The 23248-nt window shown below is 39.1% G+C and overlaps 1 protein-coding gene and 1 long non-coding RNA gene across 7 annotated transcripts; one reads left to right on the top strand and one right to left on the bottom strand.

Annotated features, from left to right (window-relative positions):
• Positions 1-481: 481 nt before the first annotated feature.
• On the top strand, positions 482-18347 carry GOLGA7 (golgin A7). Of its 6 annotated transcripts, none has more exons than XM_045459634.1 (6): positions 502-633; positions 843-974; positions 5920-6072; positions 13043-13144; positions 14211-14278; positions 16937-18347. In XM_045459634.1, exons 2-5 carry the CDS (start codon positions 864-866, stop codon positions 14247-14249), a joined length of 405 nt encoding a protein of 134 aa, XP_045315590.1. In that variant the 5' UTR covers positions 502-633; positions 843-863; the 3' UTR covers positions 14250-14278; positions 16937-18347. The 6 variants fall into 6 exon arrangements, with proteins under 6 accessions (XP_045315555.1, XP_045315590.1, XP_045315546.1 ...); XM_045459607.1 differs by having other exon boundaries at positions 503-633; positions 14216-14278; XM_045459617.1 differs by having other exon boundaries at positions 562-582; positions 14216-14278.
• Positions 18348-18785: 438 nt separating this feature from the next.
• On the bottom strand, positions 18786-21970 carry LOC123588501. Its single transcript, XR_006707888.1, has 3 exons — positions 21832-21970; positions 21449-21680; positions 18786-19528 (listed from the first exon to the last, which is right to left on the bottom strand). It is a non-coding gene; the product is annotated as an uncharacterized LOC123588501 (long non-coding RNA).
• Between the last annotated feature and the right edge of the window lie 1278 nt (positions 21971-23248).

Genomic DNA, 23248 nt, shown 5'->3' with positions numbered 1-23248 from the left:
GAAAATCTTGGGGTAGGAGGATCAGTAACACCCCAGAGAATTGGAGGAAGGATGCTGGATGACAAAGCCCAAGCAGGTTCTTTGTCCTCTCTTCCTCCCACCCCTTTGCCAAAAGGGTCCCTAGGCTTCTGCTTTCTGTTTACAAATTTGTGTGAGCAGTTTATTTGGTATAGAGTTGGGTGGTGTCCCACGTGCAAGCTAGGACATCCAATCAAGAGTGAAAATAACACCTTACAACAGTGATCAAAAACTACCTGGACGATCAATAGGGAAATGACACAATGTGACAAGGAAATGACACAACGGGGAAAATCCCGAGTTTTAGACCTCAGCAACCGTCGGCAAGACACCGCCCTCCAAAGTTCTCCCCTTCCCCGCCCCGCCCAGGCTTTTCCTTCCTTATTGACTCCTCCGGGAGGGGCGGGAGGCGGAGTCATCCTGGGCCCCGCCCTCTGAGCGCGCCTCCACCCCGCAGCGCGCAGCCTCACCAGAGTCGCTTTACGGCCGAGGAGAGGGTGGGTCCTCGCCTCGAGGCAGGACGCCGAGCTGAGGGGCGGGGAAAGAGGCCTTTTGCGGCAAGACGTAAGTGACGGCGTGGGCGGTGCGACTGCAGCTGGAGGGCAGAGGAGGCGGGTTCGTGTTTCCCGGGCCGAACCGGGCTGTGGGGGGCGCGGGGCCTGGGCCGGGGCTGTAGCTAAAGGCCCGCGGTGACAGCATGGGTGAAGGGGAGTGGGGCGGAAGAGGCTTTGGGCTGCTTTGGCCGGTGGGAGGGGGGGGTGGGGGGCTGTCTTTGGTCCAGGCCGGGGATCTGACCCGTGGTTGGTGTCTCCCCGAACCCGCAGCGCGCCCGTCCTGTCCTCGCCATGAGGCCGCAGCAGGCGCCGGTGTCCGGGAAGGTATTCATTCAGCGAGACTACAGCAGTGGCACACGCTGCCAGTTCCAGACCAAGTTCCCCGCGGAGCTGGAGAACCGGGTACGCAGACTGGCTCCCCACACCTGCTCTGGGGCGAGGGAGGGGGACTCTTCAGGGACGGGAGGGAGTATGGGCCGACACCAGACCCGTTTGATGCCTGCCTCGCGGTTCTGAGGAGGGGCAGGCAAAGGAGGTGCCTTGGTCAAAGGAGGGCCACTAAGCAAGATGCGGTGTTTGGAGGAGGACGAATAAAGCCAAGCCCCTGAGTGTGATGGCCTTATAGAACTCGGTGGTGCCGATTGCCGGGAATCTGTACCCAGCCAGCTGTCTTCTTACCCGGCAGTCTCCACACCTCCACCCGGGTTATTGACAACAGTGATGAGGAACTAATTCCTGAGGTTCCAAGCCACCTAACTCAGCATGTTGTAAACTATGACCTCCTACTTCGCCACGCAAGAGTAATCATCATTCTTGTGACTGGCGTTTGTGGCCATTGTGCTGGTCGCACTGCTCAGCAGAAAGGGTTTATTAAATGCTGTGCCAGACAGTTACAGACAGGCTTTCTTGGAACCTGAAAAACCTAGAACAGTAGATCGGCCTGGACAGGGAAATATCTCCGAACAAGGCCTTCAACTTGTTGTTCCCAGTTAAGATCACTGGGAGCCACCTGCGTTGTGATGCTTGCATATTGAAACTGTCCTCAGGATATAGGTCCCTTAGACAACTCTGCACACAGAAATGGAAGAAGGCACTGTTTCCTCTTTCTTAAGAGTTAGGGGGGTAAAATCAGTGAATTTTATTTTAAAAGTACAATGAAGTGAGTATATGTGACTGTGTGTTTTCTTGGGCCTGCATGTGCTCACCTACCCAAAGAAAGATCTTTTGGTCTTGAGCCATGTTACCTTACATTCAGTTTACTTTTCAGAGATCAGTTTCTGGTAAGATGGGAGCAGAGTTTTGTGCTCTTTTCTCCTTGATTGGGAAGTGAGCGACTGAGGTGATGAGGTGTGCTGTGGGTGTGGGAGTAAGAAATACTGGTCATGGGATAAGTGGGTGTAGATGAGTCTGTGCTAGAGAAATGTGTAGCAGTCCTTTAAAATCAGCTTGTAACAAGGTAGGTTGTTCTACCTGATTGCCAAGTTTGGAAAATCAATGTATATCAATTATAGTGTCCTTCAACACTGTGGTCAAGTTAGTGACCCAAGTATGTTTCTTTAAATGCAAATGAAAGATCAGATATGCTTTTCTTTTCTTTCTTTCTTTTTTTTTTTTTTTTTTTTTGAATGTCTGTTTATTTTTGAGAGAGAGAGAGAGAAACAGAGCATGAGCAGGGGAGGGGCAGAGAGAGAGAGGGAGACACAGAATGGGAAGCCGGCTTCCAGGCTCTGAGCTGTCCGCGCAGAGCCCCACACGGGGCTTGAACCCACAAACTGCGAGATATGACCTGAGCCGCAGTAGGACGCTTAATAAGACTGAGCCACCCAGGTGCCCCAGATCAGATATGCCTTTTAAAGAAGGTTTCATATTAGTTTGTCTGTGAAATGCCACCTAAATGCTACAGTTTATCATTGCGATGTTATGAGTTAACTCAGCCTGACAGTGGCTGGACATTTCCACTGTGGTTTGAAATTGAGCACGATGCCTACTGGCTAGAGCTACCAATTTTTTTTTTTTTCTTTAAATAATTTAACATCACAGTTAACATACATGTTTTCTGTGTTAGGGTTTGTATGAAATGGATCAAATGTTTTATTTGCAAGCCTCTTATGGAAAGTCTGATGTACACTATTTATGTACTTTCAAATCAGAGTGTAAACTATACACTTACTTGGATGTTACAAGATTTCTTTGTTTAAAGGTTTTAAAGTCAAACTTCTAACTCATAACTAAGCCAAATATATGTATGCAGAAACACATTAGCCTTCCACTCTGTGTGGTAGAGCCTTTATTTTATAGTCTGAATACAGAAACACAATGTAGTCACAGTACTCCACTGATTTTTATAGAAAATTGATGTTTCTAAATTCTGGAGGCCTTTTTACTTCTTTGACTTCAGATTATAGACCAGAACTGCTTATGACTGTGAGTACTATACGGAGTATTATTTGGTGCTGTTCAATTGTGTCTTTGAGGAATTTTTCTTCTTTTTTTCTTTTTAAATGTTTGGGTTAAAACACTAGTTTATGCTTTAAACTGCTTGGGAGAGCTTTTGATTTTTCTTTTAATGTGTTGGAATCAAATTTAAATTACAGGTTTAAATTTTCCTTGCTTTGTTTGATGGAAAATTGGAAGGTTTCTGTCTTTGTTTCTCTACTCCTTACCCTAGAAATTGTACTGATTGCTCTGCCACTGGGGCTGATTTTCCTTTTGTGAGAACATCACACTTGGCAATTTAATAGAGGAAGAAACTAATATACAATGTTTTGTATTACTTTAAAGCAACACACACACACACACACAGGCATTTGTACCCTTTAATCTGAGAGTGAGGGCACGTTCTGCCTGTTAACAAGTTTACTTTTTCCGTTGCCTGTTAGAATGTAATACTTTGATGCTTAAGTACTTTGTTGCCAGGACAATTCTTAAAGAAAGCCTTAGTCTCACTTTAGCCAAAATACAGACATCTAGACACCCTGGGTCTGGGTAGGAGAGAAATGAGTAAACTACAATTGAAGCATTTGTTCCCCTACATACCTTTAAAATATGTGTCTGCATCTGGTTCATAGAAATTACCTTTGACTTGTGATCACTTTAAGCTTCAGCCCCATGCTTTCTACCACATCATTCAACAAGAAACAAAATTTCTGGGAAAAGGAGTCTGATTCCTATTTCCGTTCTGATTTTCAATGTTTATTAGTCCAAATTTATGTTGGGCTCCCACTTCACAAATCTCCCAATTTTGTCATAGCATCTATATCAGTCTTCAGGTACCCAGGAGAGAATACTGAAAGGTATTTTTCATAGTGAAGGGAGTGAAAGGAAAATGCCCACATTTGTTCTGTTGAACCCTCATATGTTAGGTCCTTTGCCCTTGCTGCTGTCTACCATGCTCTTTACCTTTTTTCCCCTTTTCTTTTTTAGTAATCTTTCAAAGAAATTCTTGACTTTTTAAATTTCTTTTTTAACCTTTTAAAAAGTCCTTCATGTTGGTGGGTTGGTTGGTTTGTTTTTCTTTAATGATCTATGATTTGTTTCCATCCTATAAAGCATTACTGTCTTGGAATAGCTTTTTTAAGAATTCATGTTTCTAGTATGATCAGTAATTCTGATCTGAAAGAAGATGTTTCTGGGTTGGAGCCCATGGTTTTGAATCACAAAGCCAAAGAAATGTAAATAATTCATGGAACCTTCCTTATCAGATCATAACATTTAAGTAAATCAATTGTTTTTGAAATTATTTAGATTTTTGTGGATTTGCTGATGTGACAAACTGAAGGTGTTATTTTAGGCATAATTAGGTAAAGATAACAATTTGTTACAAATATTTGTTTGCAGAGTGAATAGAATTCATTTTCAGGGAATGAGAACTCTGACGTCAATTCTCCAAATGACCGTTCTTCAAGTGGCAGCTTCCTGCACCATCTCTGCCCATCCAGCCCTTTTCAGAAACTCTTAATATTCTAGGAAATTAAAAGTAGTTCCTATTGAAAAAGCAGGAGAGCCACCACCATTTTAAAGTTCACATTAAAGTTTTTCATACCGTTGGCTCACCGCATCCTCACAGTTTTTCCACACGCAGAACAAAACAATGATCACAACTGCCTCTAACCTAAAGGGTTTTAATAGCTTAAGGATGATGACCATAAATTGTTTTGCATTTTAAAAAATTATGTTCGTGGGACTGTTTTGTCTCAAACTGTATATTGAAGTCCTTTGACTTTTTTCTGAGTCTATATGTATAGACTTCATAAAGGAGAGAATTCATATGTAAGGAGTTACTCTACTCGTTTCAGGAATAAGGGAGTTTGTGTGAGAGGGGCCCTATAGTAAGGACAGATAAGTTGTCCTTTGTTGCCAAGAATGATAGTGTGGCATGAAATACTCTACTAATGGGATGAAAATCCTAGGGTAGAGCACTGAGATGTGAAAGTACTATTAGCAGAAGAAAGTGAAAGCAGATGATTAGAGTGAAAATGGAAGACAATGGTAGTATTAGGGTCAGTGTGGGATAATGGTGTCACTGAATAGAAGGGTAACAGGAATGACTTGGTGTGAAGAATTGTGTGATAGTTTGAGATTTTGCCTTGTTCAGTGTGAGCTTTTAGTAAATTCCAGTGTTTAGGGACTCAATTTAAGATTACCTGCTCTTAGAGAGAGAGGCAAACCAACTTACAGGTGATGGAGAGTAAGGAATGCACTTGTGATGAGCACCAAGTGATGTATGGAAGTGTTGAATCACTATGTTGTACACCGGAAACTAATATTACGTTGTATGTTAACTAGCTGGAATTTAGATTTAAAAAAACTTTAAAACAATAAAAAGATTACCTGTCCTTTCCAGATAAAGAGAACTTCTCCTTCCTTTTGTGCTCCCACCATACTTTATATATGTGCCCACTGTAGTACTTTGTCAATTTATTATGTCTTTATGTTTACATACCTGTTCTGCTTACATGACTTGTCAACTCCTGGAGGACTGAGTGTCTTGTTCATCTTCCTCAAAGGCCTGTCCTAACATCTGATGATAGGTGCTCAGTAAATGTGAATATAAGTGAATGGAAAATGGAAGGATTGTATAATTTTATTAAGTTACTTGAAACTCAGTATAGAGAATAAAGAGACACCATACTGAGCCTTGAAGATATCCAGTGTCCATAAGAGGGATAAGATTTAAAAAAAAACTAAGCAGTTTCAGTAACATAGGTCCTGATTTAATCATCCAGGAGGTTTGCCAACTATTAGATAAGAATGTTGACAGAACAGCAGAATCAATTAGTGATAGCCAGCATTAGTGAGTGGCTGGTCTTTTTTCCAAAACTTACTTTAAATTCTTTTTTCCATACAGATTGATAGGCAGCAGTTTGAAGAAACAGTTCGAACTCTAAATAACCTTTATGCAGAAGCAGAGAAGCTTGGGGGCCAATCATATCTTGAAGGCTGTTTGGCTTGCCTAACAGCCTACACCATCTTCTTATGCATGGAAACTCATTATGAGAAGGTGAGCCAACCTTTGTTTTCACAAAATCTCTTAAAATCATAAAAAAGGTGAATTCATATATTCATGTTTACATGGTAACAGTTGCCATAAAATTTCAAGGGGCATTTATAATAATAATTCAAACTCTTGTCATTGCTCCTGTGTAGAGAGCACATAGTAGAGATTCCTGAGTCTTCAGAAACCAGTCAAAATTCATCTGTTAACATAGAGTTGACATACAATGTTCATATTGACTTACACTTAAGATTGCAGAAGATCTGTATTCTCATTCTATTTAGCTTTTTGAGAATCCTTTTACTTTTTTCCCCAAGTCTCTGTCTTCAGTCTTATCCTCCAGCTTGAGTTCTTCTCTTCTCTTTGCAACTGCCTGCTGGACCTGGAGGTGCCAGCTTCTCAATGTAGATGTCCAAAAGGCAAACCTCACGCCTCCCCATTTTGTTTAATAACACCCTTCCTTTTTCAGTACCATCTTTAGGTGTGGGGGATGAAGAAGAGGGAAAAATTTATCAGTTGTCAAAGACTGAATATCTGCCATTTTCCCATTCATTAACTTTTCATGATTTCTTCTGCCACTGTTCTAATGTACGCCCTTATTACCTCTTAGACCGTCGAAATAGTGTGATGAGTTTCATTTCTTCCATTCTTTCACTTGTCCAAACCATCTATTGCTGCCTTCATGGACACTGCATTACTTCCTCTAGCACTCCTATAAATTCGGAGGCCTCTCCTGGCTTCCCATTCACTGCCAGTGAGTAAAGCTCAAGCCCTTTCTCCAACTGACCTCAGGCCTCCCTTTCCAGCTTTCTCCTGCCCCTTTCTCACTGTATCTTTTGGCCAAACCCACTTCCTCGCTGGGCACCAAGCATACCCTCCTAGGTTTTCCTCCACCTATAGTGCCACTCTCCCTGTGTTCAAGTCTCACCAAACCCTTAGGTGCCTCTGTCCTGTAACCTTTCCTTACTCTTCTAATTAGTATCTTTCTGACCTATGTATCCCCGCATTTTATTTATGTCTCTTTTCCTGGCACTTACCTCTGGACTTTTGAATGTAGCAGTTTGCTTTCTTATTTGCCCTTTAAGTATGTATTTTTCTTGAGGTCAAGGACAGTGCCTTAACTGTTTTGTGTCCCTCTTCATGCATAACACCATGCCCTGGGTGCATTAGGTGCTCACTGAATATGTATTGAATGAATTTAAGTCAATCAGAGTAAACCCCTAATACATCATTTAATTTTGAGCATGTTTAGCAACTGAAATGCTATACAGGTATCTGTACTATACCCCACACAACAGAACTGTCCCCGTGATTGTCTTGCACTCTGTGTAGTAGAGAGCAGAGAGTTGCAGCTAAATTATTTTTGTGAGTTACTGGCTGGAGATGCTGCCATATTCATTAGCATCCTGACATGAATTGTGTTAGTGTTACTAAAAAGGGTATATCTAAATAACTAAATTAGTTATATTTTTCTCCATATCATACAGAGAAGCAGCCAACTTTCATTCCTGTTTAATATTCAAAATCAGAAGTTGTAAAGGATCAGTATCAGCTTTCAGTCTGTGTTTTGTCTTAGCAGCTTCTCTTTAATAGTACACTTGCTGAGTGAAGGGACAAGGGTTTCATTCATTTGATAAATATTTATCGAAAGCCTACTATGTGCTAAACAATGCACAGGGGATATAATGGAATAGGACAAACATGGTTACTGACCTTGTAGTATTTATAATTTAGTGGTAACAACTGATGTTAAGGAAACAAAACCAACTAAATTATTAATGGCAATAAACGTCTTGAAGAAAACAAACTTTCCCATGATAGAAAATAATAGGAGAGACCTAATTTAGATTGTGTGGTCAGAAAAGGCCACTGAAATGGTAACATTTAAGCTGCTAAGTGAAGGCTACAAATCGTCCAGACCATTCAGGCAGAGAGATGGTAAATAAAAAGGCCCAGAGAGCATGATGGGTCCTGGGAATTGTAAGAAGGCCAGTGTGGAAGAGAGGGGCTGTAGGTGAATTTGGAGAGGTAAGGAAGGAGCTGTGTCATGTAGGAGTATGTAGTCCGTGGAAAGATGTTCAGACTTTATTTTCAGTGCAGGGGGAAGCTATTTCAAGGTCTTAAGCGGGAGAGTGATATGATCAGATTTTCATTTTAAAGCAATTTCTTTGCTCTGGAGGGAAAAAAAGATACAAAAGTGGAAGTAGGGAAACCAAGTACAATGCTCCATAGAAATCCAGACAAGAGATGACGATAGCTTGGACAGGGAACAGAGCAGTAGAGATAGAAGGAAGTGAACAAATTCAAGGAATATGTTGATAATAGAACCAAGATTGAATGAGAAGCTGGATGTAGGAGGGGAGGGTAAGGCTGAATTCATATGGATAGAAACTAGGTCATCCGGGGATGGTCATTTAAAGAAGTATGTAATATTGCCAATTTAAAGTAGAATTACATCCTCCAGAGGGAGTATTTTGTTCAAGCCTAGTAGAGTTGTCATTTCACTACATTTCACATTTGTTGATACGATTTCAGTTAACTTTTATTTATCCATGTGCATTTACTGAAATAGATACAGAAACCTCCTTCTAATGTCAGTTGTAAAAAGAAATGGGTAATTGGGTTCCAGCCAAGTCATTCACTAATTATAGGATCATGGACAAATTAATCTGAATTCTTTCAACTATAAAATGGGTATTAGAATTAATGTATTGTCTTACATATGGTAGATGCTTAATAATAAATAGTGTTTTATTAAGATAAATATAAGGGGCACCTGGCTGGATCAGTCAGTAGAGCGAACGACTCTTGATCTTGGGGCTGCGAGTTCAAGCTCCACATTGGGTGTGAAGATTACTTAAAAATAAAATCTTTAAGGGGTACCCGGGTGACTCGTTTGAGCATCTGACTCTGGATTTTGGCTCAGACCATGATCCTAGGGTTGTGGGATCAAGCCCCACGTTGAGCTCTGCACTGAACGTGGAGTCAGCTTAAGATTCTCTCATTCTCTCTCTCTCTCTTTCTCTCTCTCCCTCTCTTTCCCTCTCTCCCTGTGGCCCTCTCCCTTGCACAAGTGTGTGCATGTGCTCTCTATCTCTAAAATAAAATAAAAATAGAGATATTATTATAAAAATAAAATTTTAAAATAAGTGAGAATTTAGTGTATATACATATATACACATACACTAACTTCAGTGTTTACATATATACACACATACATGATTTAATCAGGTATTTGTGAACTCATATACAATTTTTTTTTCAAATATGAGTAATCTTTTTTATCAGCTGCTGGCTTATTTAGCTGCTAAAACATTTGGTAGCATTTAATTAAAATCCCTTTGACTGGGGGCACCTGCCTGGCTCAGTTGGTAGAGCATGCAACTCTTGATCTCAGGGTTGTGAGTTCAAGTCCCACATTGGGTGCAGAGCCTACTAAAAATTAATTAATTAATTAAAATTAAAATATATATATATCCCTTTAATTACTAGTCTTGAAAGGCAGTTCTCAGTATCAGAAATAAAGTGGAAACTGCTGCTAATATATGTTTTCACTTAGGTTCATAGGCAATATAGAAGGCACTACTTTATATGTCTAACCAAAGTTTCTTTTTACGGGGTTTTATAAAGCAAGTAAAGACCAAATAAAATTAGTCAAGAAACCAAAATTTAAGGTGTGGCTACATGTTTTAAGTAGGTGATTTTACTGGACAATGAATAACTAGATCATGCAAAGTGAACAGCTGGAATGGTCCTAATTAAGATATAATGTATTTATACTTTCAAAAGAAAAATTTTAAATGTATATTTGTAGTTTTGATAAAATGATAAAAATGTAAGAACAGCTGCCTTCTCCCTCCCTCCAGTTTGTCCCTTAGGAATTTCTGTGCTATTATTTTCTACTTTATGAAAGGACAGGCTTGAGTCATTTAGTCTGTATTGTTTTAAAGACTAAAATTTTTAACCTACAAACAGAAAGCCTAATATAATAGTACTTATGCTTTGTCATGTGGGTTAAATTTTTTGAAATTGTAAATAAGCCTTTTAAAACTCACTAGAACAATCATGCTTTTTTTCCCCTGTAATGTGCTATTTATTGATTTAAAATGAAGATAAAGACTTCAGTGTTATTTCTCTATTGTTGCTGCCCATTATAATTGGGGAACAAATGGGCTTGTAGAAGCTTCTCCTCGCAGTAGCTGTCTGCCTGGTTCATAACATCCTTTCTGCTTATGTGCTGTAATCTGTAAAAGGAACAAATTAGAAGGAACTTAGATATTTTCTGAAAATACTAAGATCCTGCTGTTCTTGCTTAGCCGCACTTAGGATAGTTTTTCTTAAAGGTCTGTATTTCTTCTTGAGGCTTTCTCCAGTTTAATATTCTCAAGGAGGATAATAAATAGTCTTTGCTGAGGTTGGATTGTCTTCAGCTTTGTAAATATTACACAGATTGAGGTTTTGTTGAGGGTTTGAGGATAACAGATAATTTTGTCCAATATTCTTGTTTGTTTTGACATTGATTTACCAAAAATAATAAACTGTGAGCAAAATGTCAACATAAAGTTTCCTAGGAGTGAGCATGCTGATTTGTCCTGCCTGGGACGCAGTGTGAGTTTACTCATGTTAAAGCTTTCTTGTTGCTGAAGAGACTAAGACAGTCCTGCCTTCCCCAGAGCAATATTAAGAGGATTTGGTGCTTATGCAAAAAGAAGACATTGTTTTGTTTCTGAACTGATACCTAAGTGCACATGAATGTTATTAAAGTTTAAGTAAAAACTTTGCACATCAAAGTTAATGCTTGAATGAAATAAAGGCATGCTATTTCTTTGCCCGTAACCTGTGCCCAAGGAGTGAGGGAGGAAAGCTGTTCTGAAGGAATCCTTTCTTTGCAACCAGCCATGCAGACGCTTTTCTGACTGCCACCCCCTAGTGTAAAGGTACTGGAGTGAGGGTACACCGACTCTCCAATTTCCAGTTCTGTCAGATAAGCTGGGAAAGAAATTGGACAGAAGATTGAGAGTCCTGACTTGGGCACCTTTATGGGCTACTTCCTTACATTTGTTATTTTAGCATGATTGATAAACTGATAAAAAGTACTTAAGATTTTTTTTTTGCCCATAAAGACCAAGCATTACTCAGGTTCTTTGTGAGTTGAAAATAGAAAGATATTTGTATTACTTCAGGTAGTTAGGTTAAAAAAAAAAAAAATTCTTTAGAAGTGGTATTTTTTAAGTTTTTTCTTTTAATGTTTATTTTTCGAGAGACAGCATGAGTTGTGGAGGGGCAGAGAGCGAGGGAGACAGAATGTGAAGCAGGCTTCAGGCTCTGAGTTGTCAGCACAGAGCCAGATGCAGGGCTCGAACCCACAAACTGCAAGATCGTGACCTGAACCGAAGTCAGACACTTAACCGACTGAGCCACCCAGCTGCCCCAGAAGTGGTGGTATTCTTAATTCACTACTTAACCCTGCAGACTGCTCTTTTCCCCCCTCTTTTTTTTTTTTTTTAACGTTTATTTATTTTTGAGACAGAGAGAGCATGAACGGGGGAGGGTCAGAGAGAGGAAGACACAGAATCTGAAACAGGATCCAGGCTCTGAGCTGTCAGCACAGAGCCCGACGCGGGGCTCGAACTCATGGACCTCGAGGTCATGACCTAGCCAAAGTCCGCCGCTTAACCGACTGAGCCACCCAGGCGGCCCCCTGCAGACTGCTCTTTTAATGATATCATGCTCTTTTAGAACATGAGATTGTAGTATTCCCAAAGATGTAACTTGAATGAATTTATTTAAATTTCACTTTCCTTCAGTAAGAAAATCCACTCTACAGACTACCTAGTGTTTTAAATTCTAAATCAATTTATACGAAAGTACCTAAATTGTAACATCCTAATTTTGTTAGTTTGCCCCGGTGCATTGTAGACCCACTCTTAAATTGTTTCTTAATTTCCAACTATTTTCATACAGTTCTTTTTCCCCTTTATGTTGTGATTGCGCTTATCTGTGACTTTATTGTATTCTGGTAGTATGAATTTAAGAAAATATATAGTAATTAAAGAACTGGATCCAAACCTTTTTGAACATTAGAGCCAAAAAAGGGTTATTATGATGACTTTGAATCTGAAATAAAACATGTAACTCTTTGATTTTGTATATAACTTTTAAGATTTATTTTCCCCTAGCTTATCGGTCTCAAAATTGCCCTTATTAAAGCTGGAGATTTGGCAATTTCCAGAAGTTCCTTTGTATCCTATCTGGTTTTTGTCTGCATTTGCTTTGACTTTTACAACCTTAATGCTAAACTTATAAATTGAAGTTCCCATCGAGGACACAAGAGCAAACTACAGAGTAGCACTATATGCAGACACGGAAATGATGGAAGACACTTGTCATCAGAAACTCCAGAGCCACTGACAGTCACGTGCTTTACAAAGGAAATAAACTTTTCCGTTTTAAACTAACTGGGCTATCTTCTATCTTTTGTTATGGGCCAACTTTGTATCATTACTTACAATTGATGAAAACATACAAACAAGAGAAACAGCAGTTCTTCAGTGTTAAAGGGGACGGAAGGCCAAGAACTACTCTTGGTATTAGAAGGTATCACACTGACAACACATTATGAGTGGGAAAGGGAAAAGTACAACTAACTTTTGTGTATGTGAGCATCCACTTATTTCTCTGTATCCAGGATTGAGACGACAGGGGGCAGGGAGGAGGGGCCGGCACTCATGCTTTTGTGTGCATTTGCACTTTCACCGTATTGAAGATAACTTGTGACTCGCCGAGTCCATCAAACTGTGCTGAATGTTGTGTACAACTGGTGTGTGCCACATACTCAGAGCTGTATCCCTCCATATGAATATCTATTTCTGGTTTTGAAAACTAATTCCACTGCCTGAGTATTTGGAGATCCAGCTGCTACCTAAGGTAAAATCTGATTATGACATAAAAAGCTGTGGTGTTTCTTTTCTGTCAGGTTCTGAAGAAAGTGTCCAAATACATTCAAGAGCAGAATGAGAAGATATATGCTCCCCAAGGCCTCCTCCTGACAGATCCCATTGAGAGAGGACTTCGAGTTGTATCTTTTTAGTCCAGATCATAAGGTCTAAATACCTATAAAAAGAAAATTTTGACAGTACTCTTGGGCATCACCTGGAGAGAATTTAACTCCTTTCTCATGTATTTATTTGCCCTAGGAGTCTTCTGTGTGAATTGCATACCTACCATAAGCCTCTTGTCTCCAACATTTTTCTTAAAGCAAGTCTCCTTCCTTTGCAATTGTGCAGGTCTCTGGATTGTTTAATATTCTGGTTACCGTCTTTCTTGGTGGTTCTGAGGGCATCTTATAGTAATAATGGGGGTGGTATGAGTAATGCATTTCAGCTGCAGAAACTCTGAACCTATAGCCTCTTTGAAATGCATAAACTCATAATGTGTGGTGAGACTTGTCATCCAAATGAATTGCAGTTCCATGGGGGTTCATCTGACTAGTTGAAATCAGTTACAGCTGCCAGATGTACCATTTCATTACCTTTGACATACTGTGCATATTTTTAGAGGCAGTAAGCTTTGAAACTCACTAAGTGAATTTGGTAAATAAAATTGCAAGAAAACTAATTTAACTTGATAACTGGAGTAATGAGTAAAATAAATTTTTTTAAAAACCTAGGTCAGATAATCCCAGGCCTTCCAGCTGATAATAATTTCAGCAGTTTTATTATCTTCCACAGCAGTGGTTCTTAAACTTTTAGAGGTCATGAACCCTCTCCCAGGAAAAAGTTAGCAAATAATTTCAGGGCATTTTGAACCCCTGAATTCATTACCTCCTTCAGTTCTCAGCCAAGAACCCTCTAGCTTCTACACTATAGCATCTTTTTCCAGAATTTTTTTTTTTCTTTCTTCAAAAAATAAATAATCAGTGTTTGAGAGGGAGGACATGTGGAGTACTGCAGGCAGTTACATTTCTTGAAGTTTTTGGCAAGATGGAGAAAGCATCATGTTTAACTTGGGTAGGAGAAATCCTTAATAATTTAAAAATGAGCAAAGTGAATTGACAGCAAAGTGCACAGATCGCACACACCATCTTGCCATGGTCCCCTTTTATATGTTCCACTCTACAGTGTGTTTTCTTAACAGCCATGCTGTTTAGATTGAAATCACCATTTATGAAGACAGAGGCATGAGCAGTGGGAGATAAACCATCGAATTACAGGTAAAAATAAAATTATATGACGTATATGCAGTTTTTATCATTTGTAGCATGCGTGAATTATCTTTCCTGCATGGTAAATAAATCTTTAGATTATGGCATATTCCCTGTATTGGCTTTATATTTAAAATGTGTATTTAGCCCAAATTCCGTTTGGTGATCTAGAATTTAATCCTGATTTTTTTTCCCCCTGTACTATTTTCAGACTGGTTTTCTTACTTTGTTTTAGGGCATGTTTTGTTTTTTTTTGGGGGGGGGGTTCTTGTTTTAGTATTTCAAGGCAATCCTAGACATTCAAATAGTTGGATTTTGCATATAAAAATCATTTCAGCGATTGCCCTGCCCATACGATGAATGGCTTTAATAACCAAAGAAACATTTCAGAGTGGAGGGGGAGATTCTGAATATTTCATTTATTTAAGTGGCTTCATTGCCCTGTAGAAGAAACCATACCCCTAGTGGGTAGAACCATAAATGTAATTCTTTTGTTTAGAATATTTATGTTCTTCTATATCCATATAATGACTCTGAATAAGTGAGAAATACATTAGTTAATACTGATGGGAGTCTGTAAGCAAATCACGTGGAAGCCATAGTACATGAGCATAGCCTTCTAAGTAACAGAAAATCGTACCTCATGGTTTCTGCTGATTTCAGTCACGTACACTTTCTACAGTGCTCTGCTACCGTACTTTCCTGATTGGCCGTTTGCAGGTATGTGTCACTAACTCACAGCACAGAAACAGATGCTACCAAAGCAGACATACTCTTCCTTCCAGGGCAACAACAATAATAACTGCCACTTTGAGAGCACCTGCTCTGTGCCAGGTATTATACAAATGGTATTTCTCATTCTTACAAGAATTCTGCAAAGTATTTTCTCCATTTCACAGATGAGCAAACCAAGGTACAAATAGATTAAATGGTGTCCTCAAAATCATTCAGTTTAACACGTTTTGGGATATGAACCCAAGCCTGATTGACCGGAAAACCAGTTTTTACACCGTACTTCGTATAAGTACTTGCAGCAGCAGAAACATGGGGAAAGGGAAGAGTTCATCAGATTATTGTTTATCTTCCCCTTTTCTTTTTCAAGACTTTCTTTAAAAATACATTTTGTCTGCCCCTGCACAATTTATCAAACCCTATAAACCAACCAGCATTCCAAGGCTGCTGCCTTTTAGCACTAGTGAAATCGTCACCTGAATTCTTTGACTTTGAAAGCCGAAAACCTAAATAATGACATCCTCTGCCATGTGTTTCATTTCTTTTAAAAAGGACTTGTTTGGGAACACTTAGTGTTACTTGTTCATACACTTTCTCGTGTACAATTTCCAAACTGGCATTTCTCAGTTGAGCAACCGGGAACCTTAAAGTGTGGTTTTTGTTATGTGCCATTGGAATAAGTTTATTTTATCAATTGCAGCTGTGTTGACTTGGCACAACCCATTTGTCATGACTCGTTTTGCAGCTATTATTGCTAAATATAATGTCTTTTTGAGGTGGTGTGGGGTTTTGAGCAATTACACACCAGAGACTAATCTATCAATAGTTAGGCAACTGTGAAATTTTGAAATGGGAAAGATTTACTTTAGGAACTTCTGGATAGTTTCATGAATGCAAATATTTTTGTTCAATTTAGTTTTTAAAGCTGTGTGTTCCTCAGGCCAGGATCTAGCATGGGCTGAGGTCTTGGAGGAGGGGAAGAAACTGTAAGAATAATTAATTCGATTCTGCCATTTTTCTTAAGTCTCTAAGTTTTCTGCAGGTTGAAGCATTATATGAGAGCTAATGATTTTAACAACAACAAAAAAAAGAAAATACACAAATCATGGAGATGGCCTTTATTAAAAAAACACTTAAAATATCTTTATTAAAGATTGATGGTGTTTTCTCTTTGGATTATCTTCTTTATTTAAAAAATTGGAATGTATCATTCTGTCACAATAAATTAGTGATGATAAAAATAGCTAACTTTTGTTGGTGTTTATTATGTGCCTGCACTATTCTAAATGCTTAATTTTAATCATCACAACAACACTACAAAGTAGGTAGTATTATCCCAGTTTTTTCAGATGAGGAAACTCAGGCACAGAGAACTTAAGTTACTTATCTAAAGCTAAAAACTAGTAGGCAGCAGTTGAGGCAGCCTGGCCCCAGATTTGCTACTTCGCCGTGTGCTGTACTATATTTTATGGCGTGATTGGTCAGAGATTGAAATATAGAGGGCTTGGGGTGCCTGGGTGACTCAGTTGATTAGGCTTCTGCCTCTTGGTTTCGGCTCAGGTCATGATCTCACAGTTCATGAGTTCGAGCCCCATGTCAGGCTCCATGCTAACAGTGCAGAGCCTGCTTGGGATTCTTTTTTTCCCTCGCTTTCTGCCCCATTCATGTTCATTCGTTTTCTCTCTCTCTCTCTCTCTCTCTCGAAATAAATAAAAAGAATCATCCTTCTTAAAAAAAAGAATAAGAAATATACAGGGCTTGCATTTCTGGACTGCTGGGCTATGTACTTGCTTAGTCAATTAGTACAGATCCAAGTATTCTGTTAGATAGACCGTAGCGCACTTATTAGGACCTCTGATCAGTTGGTGTGAGAGACTTGTTTTAGAGGTTATTTTTAGCATCCCTTTCTAAAACTCCTCCTTTTCCTAACTACAGATCCCTCCTCCAGCTGGGACCCTCATCTATCCACTGGCCGATCGCAGAGTGTCCCCTACCTCCTCTCCAGAGCATCATTCCTTTGTATCTGCTGCCAGAGCCACGGTGCCATTTACTCCAAGGACTAACTTTCTAAAATTCCACACCTGGAGTGACCTCTGGTCACTCAGCATCCACTTTGTGTCTCCAAATTGTGTAGGACTCTGTAATCTCTTGATTAGTTTCTGAGAAAACACAATGAAGCATTTCACTTTTTTTATTCAAAGCCGTTAATAAAATAAGCCGTTGGTCAGCCCAACACAAAATTCATTTCTTACCTGCCACCAGGACAGTGGTTCTCTCATTCCTGGGGCCAGCTTCCCAGGTGGCTTGAGACTTCAGTGAGTCCCATCTTAGCCAGTGTTCAGTCTTATTTCCCCCAAATTCAGAAAATGCTTTTCTCCGGGATTTTGGTGAAAGGTAGGCCATGTCTGTGGTTTTGCTAACGCATCTCCCAGATCTCATAGACCTACCAGTTTTGCCATGGCCAAAATCTTAAAGATCTATTTCTGCTGTTCAGTTTCTCCAACGGAAGCTCATTGGAAAAACAATGTATAATGTTACTTGTTCTATTATAACAGTTATTCCTAATTAAAACAGTATTTGATGCAATTTCCAGTTATTTTTCTTTGGAGAATTTTGTTATTGCATTACCTTGAATGTTGGGAAGATGTAGTATGTGTTGCGTGTTCCTTACAAAAATAAGTAAGCACAATAAAGTGGATGCTAAACCATCAAACACATAAATGTCCCTGCTGTGTCCCTGAATGTGTAATAAGCAAGTATAATAAATATTTTAATTATAGTTTTGTTATAAATATAACTTATGAGAAAAAAATTTGATAGGAATAATACCGTATATTGCTAATTTTTAACTGTCCCTACTGGCAAACCTTATGATTCATAGACTTTTCCTCATATACAGTATTCAGTGCACAGAAATCTTAGGATTGGTTCAAGTACAGTAAGTTCAGTGATTTCCAACTAAAACTCTCAAGTCCGAGTTCGTGTTTATAGTTCTTCTGGCTGTATGTTCTTAGTGTCAGGGTTTCTTATGCCCTTCATTCATCTTCGGGGTTTTGAGAGCACTGTATTTGCAAGAAAGTTAAGAAATATATTAGGAAAGAATGAAACAGTTAAAAGTTTTACTTTCAGAGATACTGTAGGTGCTAATACTGGATTTAATCTTTCAGATTTAGTTTCTTTTATGGATCTGTTACTCAGTAAATCCCATCAGTCTGTGTAATATTTTAATTGTATAAAATTCCTTTGTTACTTTATAGCCTGTGATAGTGTATCTCTCTGCCTTTTAAACCTGTTGCAATAACTTTGCTGAAATAATAACACATTAGTAAAACTTTTCTTAAACAAATTGTCTCTGTGTCGTATTTGTTGTGATTTGGTAAAGTGATACGGTATTAAATTTGGCAGATAAATAATACTTGTAGAATCTGTGTAGACAATTTTTAAACACCTTACATTCATCACACTTTTCAGTTTATATGCTTTATCTCATAAGAGGCAGATATTTCAGCTAAATATAAACACCAAGAAATAGTCCCTAATAGTAAAAAATGTATTCGATTAAGGAAATAAAAGATTAGGATGTTTGGGGTGCCTGGGTGGCTCAGTCGATTGAGTGTCCAACTTCGGCTTAGGTCATGATCTCACAGTTCATGGATTCAAGCCCCACGTTGGGCTCTGTGCTGACAGCTCAGAGCCTGGAGCCTTCTTCAGATTCTGTATCTCTCTCTCTCTCTCTCTCTGTCTCTCTCTCTCTCTGCCCCTCCTCCACTCCTGCACGCTCTCTCTCTCTCTCTCCCCCTCTCTCAAAATTAAACATTTAAAAAATTTAAAGATTAGGATGTTTCATTAGGAAAAAATTAGTATTGTTAGCTATCTTGGATCATCTGATGACTGTTTTTAAAATGAAGTGCATTTGTAGAGAATAACTGCTTATATAGTCCATATTCTGATTTTTGTGAAATTATTTTTCTTTATAAGATTTTCAGCTTCCCAATTACACTAATAAATAGTAAATAGTACTCAGGTAGCCAGTATTCAGAAAGGAGGTCATTAGACCTGAATTAAGTTCCTTCTGTATTCCACTTGGCCCTGGCTCCTAGCCTAAAGTCATAGTTTGTCAAGAGTAACATGCTTTGTTTCCTGTTTTGTTGTTTTAAGTCCATAAGGGAGGTCAGAGTGTTGGTGCTAGATTTCATTTATACACTGCTCTTCCCTGCCCCACCCTAACCCTTCAGACTCCATGAGGGCAGAAGTGGTTTCTACCTACCCTTGGATCTATTCCTAACCATGCATCATCATGCAGGGTGTTACATCTATTTAACACGTTTGTTAAGTGAGTAAGATACAGGCTGACTGGTCATTAGCAGAGTTACTTCACTACATCTTGATTAGTAAGGTGTTTGACTTGATAATATAGTGATTTGTATACTCCCCTTGTAAAGTTCTAAGACTGGAAAGATCTCTGCAGTTTAAACTCCACTAGAGTAGACTTCCATAGAGATAACTACTCTTGAGGATTCCAGTGACCTGTAGATAAGAATTCCCAGGGAAAGGAAAGGAATTACATTCAAAAAAATCTGAAGTACATTGGTATGTAAATAATGAATAAGCCACCAACTCCTACTTTGTCCTTTTTATTACTCTGTATATCATTGACATTGCCAATAAGTGATCCTCATCCTCATCTGTGTTTGGTTGGAGGATAAACAATATAAGCGTTACACAAAAACCAACTTTAATCTGCAAATGTGTAAGGTGTGAGGGATTTTATTCTTCCTCCCACCAAAGCTGTAGTAAGTGGTTTTACAACAGTACTCCACAGTACTCAAAACTTGGAAATGTGTACAGGGTAGCAAACATGGGCTGTGAATTATAAATGCCAAAAGGTAGGTTCTTTAACCACCTAAGTTCTAGGATCATTAGCTTCAAAATGAGTAAACACAGAATTATTAATAAAGGTTATAGCTCTTCTGTATTGTATCATAAGTTCTTCCCATATATCTCAAATGGTGCAGATGTGAAGTTCTATGAAATTCTACCTACAACCAGGAAGCCCTGTAGGAATTGAATGTCTGCTTTAAAAAAAAAAAAAAAAAAAAAAAGCCTCTACTGTGCAAAAAGAAATAATTTTATAAATCAGGCACAACCAATGATTTTTGGTTAAGAGTCACTGTCAAGTTAAAATGAATTTATGCCAGCAGAATTTTCTGATTTTTTAAAGTAGCATCTGAGCAATAGAAGTATTTACACTCCTTATAAAAACTTATTTAACTTTGTACTGCCACTTTTTGCTTTGGTAGTGAAATCTTTAATATTCAGAATCATAAATCACCTGTCTTTGAAGAATTTTTTTGTTTCAATTACAAAGAGTTCTTTTTTAAAAAAGAAGGTGGGCAGGGGGGAGCTAAAAAATTAGTCCATTGGCTGCCAGATCTGCTCTTGATCTTAATGTTTCTGTCCATGTATGTATGTTCTTACCCCATATTTTCACAGAGCCACTTATTGCTAGGAAATGAACATCATAATTTGTATTCAAAACGTTTTGACAATTAGTCTTCTGAGAACAGCCAAATGCCAAACAACATAACCGTAGAGGCTTAGATTCTGTGATATATAAGGACTCAAAAACAGATGTAATGTGACCTTTTCTTTCCAATTAAAGGATTGGTGTGCACATTTGCATATCTCTGTGTATCTCATACAATGTACAAATGTTGTACTTAGTCTAATTCCTAATTTCTTAGGATTATGTGCTTGAAAAAGCAACATGATTATAAATATTGCTGTCTACTTTTAAAATGAGTGATGCTTCAGTTAAACCATTAGGAAAGGCCTAACAGCATGTTGTGGGCATTTTTAACACTGCAGAAAAAGATCTTCACTTAATGTCTAATGATATGGAGAGACTACATCAGGATAGGAGAAATCACCTTTTAAGTAACCAGAATTCCCAACAGAAACCATATTGACAGAAACTTCACCAGACCCTGCCGGCAAGAGCTACATATTAAAAATATCATCCTTGATAGAGATTCTGTGAGAAAACTCTGAGGAGGGAGAAAAAGTTGCTTGTATACACAGATTTCTATTCCCAAGTTCTATGTAGACTTGGAATTAACCACAATCTTTCTATTTATCAAGGAAACGTGTGGTGTCAGGATAACAATGCAGCTGCATATTAACTATATGGAACAGTTAAAGACAGAAAGGAAAAATGCCTCTGGGACTAGAGGGAGCACTTAGGGACAAATTTAGCCTAATCAATTCATTCCAAAGATAGGCTTATTAAGAACTTAAAGAATTATTTGCCTGGCAAAGTTCTAATACGATTTTTTTATGGGACTTGACATGCTGTTTCTAGAAAATGTGAGACATGCCCTACAACTAGCAAGATCTATTAAGTTGCAGTACTTAGCATGGGGCACTGTTACACAAGCATAAACTCACAGAACAATGGAACAGAATAGAGACCCAGATGCAGACTCAAGCATGTGTGGTGGGCTGGAGAGTCTCCTTTTGCCCTTCTAGATTCTTTCTCCTCCTTGTGCTCCTTTATGTTCTAGAAAACTGATCCCTGTGGACTGCATCAGCCAGGCTCTCTTGGCTTCCAACGAGAGGAATGAATGAGCAGGAAATCTGAGCATGGTTCACTGGTTTGTAGGGGTGGCTACTTGGCCAGCTGCTTGGGGATGTAGGAAGACAAAAGTGGAAGTCTGGTGAGTAGAGGAACACTCTGGAAGAACCTCTAGGAAAGGTCTCAGAGTGTGAAGAAATCCATATGCCATGTAAATGCCCACTAGATATAGCATCCACCGCAAAGAGGTTCTCACTGTGGAAGTGGAGAGTCCTTTGGTGGCAGTCAGCCTCTTCCCAGCCCCCTGGGACCATGGGACCATGTAAACTAATCATGGCGGCACAGGTGGAAGTTACCTATGACTCAACAACACAGACTTCCTCTCATTGTGACTGATCTGGGTACTGCCACTGCTGAGTGCCCGAATGGCAAACAGAGGTCAATGCTAAGCCCCGAACAGGGCACTATTATCCAGAGGGGGTTCTGATAATAACAAACTGGACTTTTTTTTTTTTTTTTTAAGATGGGGAGGAGGGGCAGAGGGAGAGAGAAAAAGAATCTTAAGCAGGCTCCACACACGGTGCAGAGCCCGACATGGGGCTCGATCCCACAACCTGACCGAAACCGAGAGTCAGACGTCAACCGACTGAGCCACCCAAGTGTCCCCTAGACATTTTAATTACTGAATTGGGATTGTGTTTTGTGACTTATAATGATCATGGGATTTTTTTTTTTTTTCAACCAAAAGTGACAAGAGTAATCATGGACCTTCCTCAGTTTTCACCCATGGGCAGGGGAAGAACTTTACCCAACAAATCAATGTAAAGGCACAAAAATAATATTGGAGACAAAAGTAAAGTTGCTTTATGCTGACATTCCATAGGTTATGCTAATTGATATATGTACACACAATTCATGCATTATTACCATGTTATTTTTGGATACACACATATATGGTAAAATATGTCCATATGCCTGGGAACAATAAACACTAAGTTGACTGAAGCTGGTGGTTACCCACAGAGAGGGAGGAAAGATAATGGGGTATGAAAAAGGAGCATAGGGCTTAGCTTGAATTTGTAATGTGAAATGGCTTATTATTTTCTATACGTTTACAAATTTTGTAAATTTTATTACAAAAACAACCACATGTATTTGTCAATACAAATGACTATGTATACACACAAGCTAACATCCTCATATCACCATGGGCTTTGATAATTCGGACACAATATCCACCACCCCCTGGGATTTCACTTAGGTCTCTATTTTCAATTTTCTCTAAACATTCTAGCATATTTGTCTTGTTGGTCTCATTGTCAAGAAGCACGGGCCTCTGAGTTCTGCTACTTCTAATTATACCCCCCCCCCCAAAAAGTGAAAAGTATGGACAAATGGCTTTTTCCTGCTTACAGACAGGTGAAGAGCTCTTTAAAATAAATGAATTAAACTTCCAGCCTAGAAGCAGTATATAGCTGAGGAAGTTCAGGGTTAAGCTGAATTTCTCATGTAAACATGTCTAAGATGAAAGAAAGAGAGGCTGATGAGGAAACATGATCTCACTTCCCCATAAAGAGGGACAAGTCCAAAGTCACTGCAGCCTTCCCAGAGCTCCATGGGTCACATCCAAAGCTTACTGATTCTAACAAGTTAGCAGCTCATAGGACAGTGCT

The sequence above is a fragment of the Leopardus geoffroyi genome, chromosome B1 (assembly GCF_018350155.1).
Source record: "Leopardus geoffroyi isolate Oge1 chromosome B1, O.geoffroyi_Oge1_pat1.0, whole genome shotgun sequence".
In the NCBI taxonomy this organism is placed as follows: domain Eukaryota; kingdom Metazoa; phylum Chordata; class Mammalia; order Carnivora; family Felidae; genus Leopardus; species Leopardus geoffroyi.
Note: the sequence above shows the minus strand (reverse complement) of the source record. Positions and strands in the feature narration are given on the sequence as shown.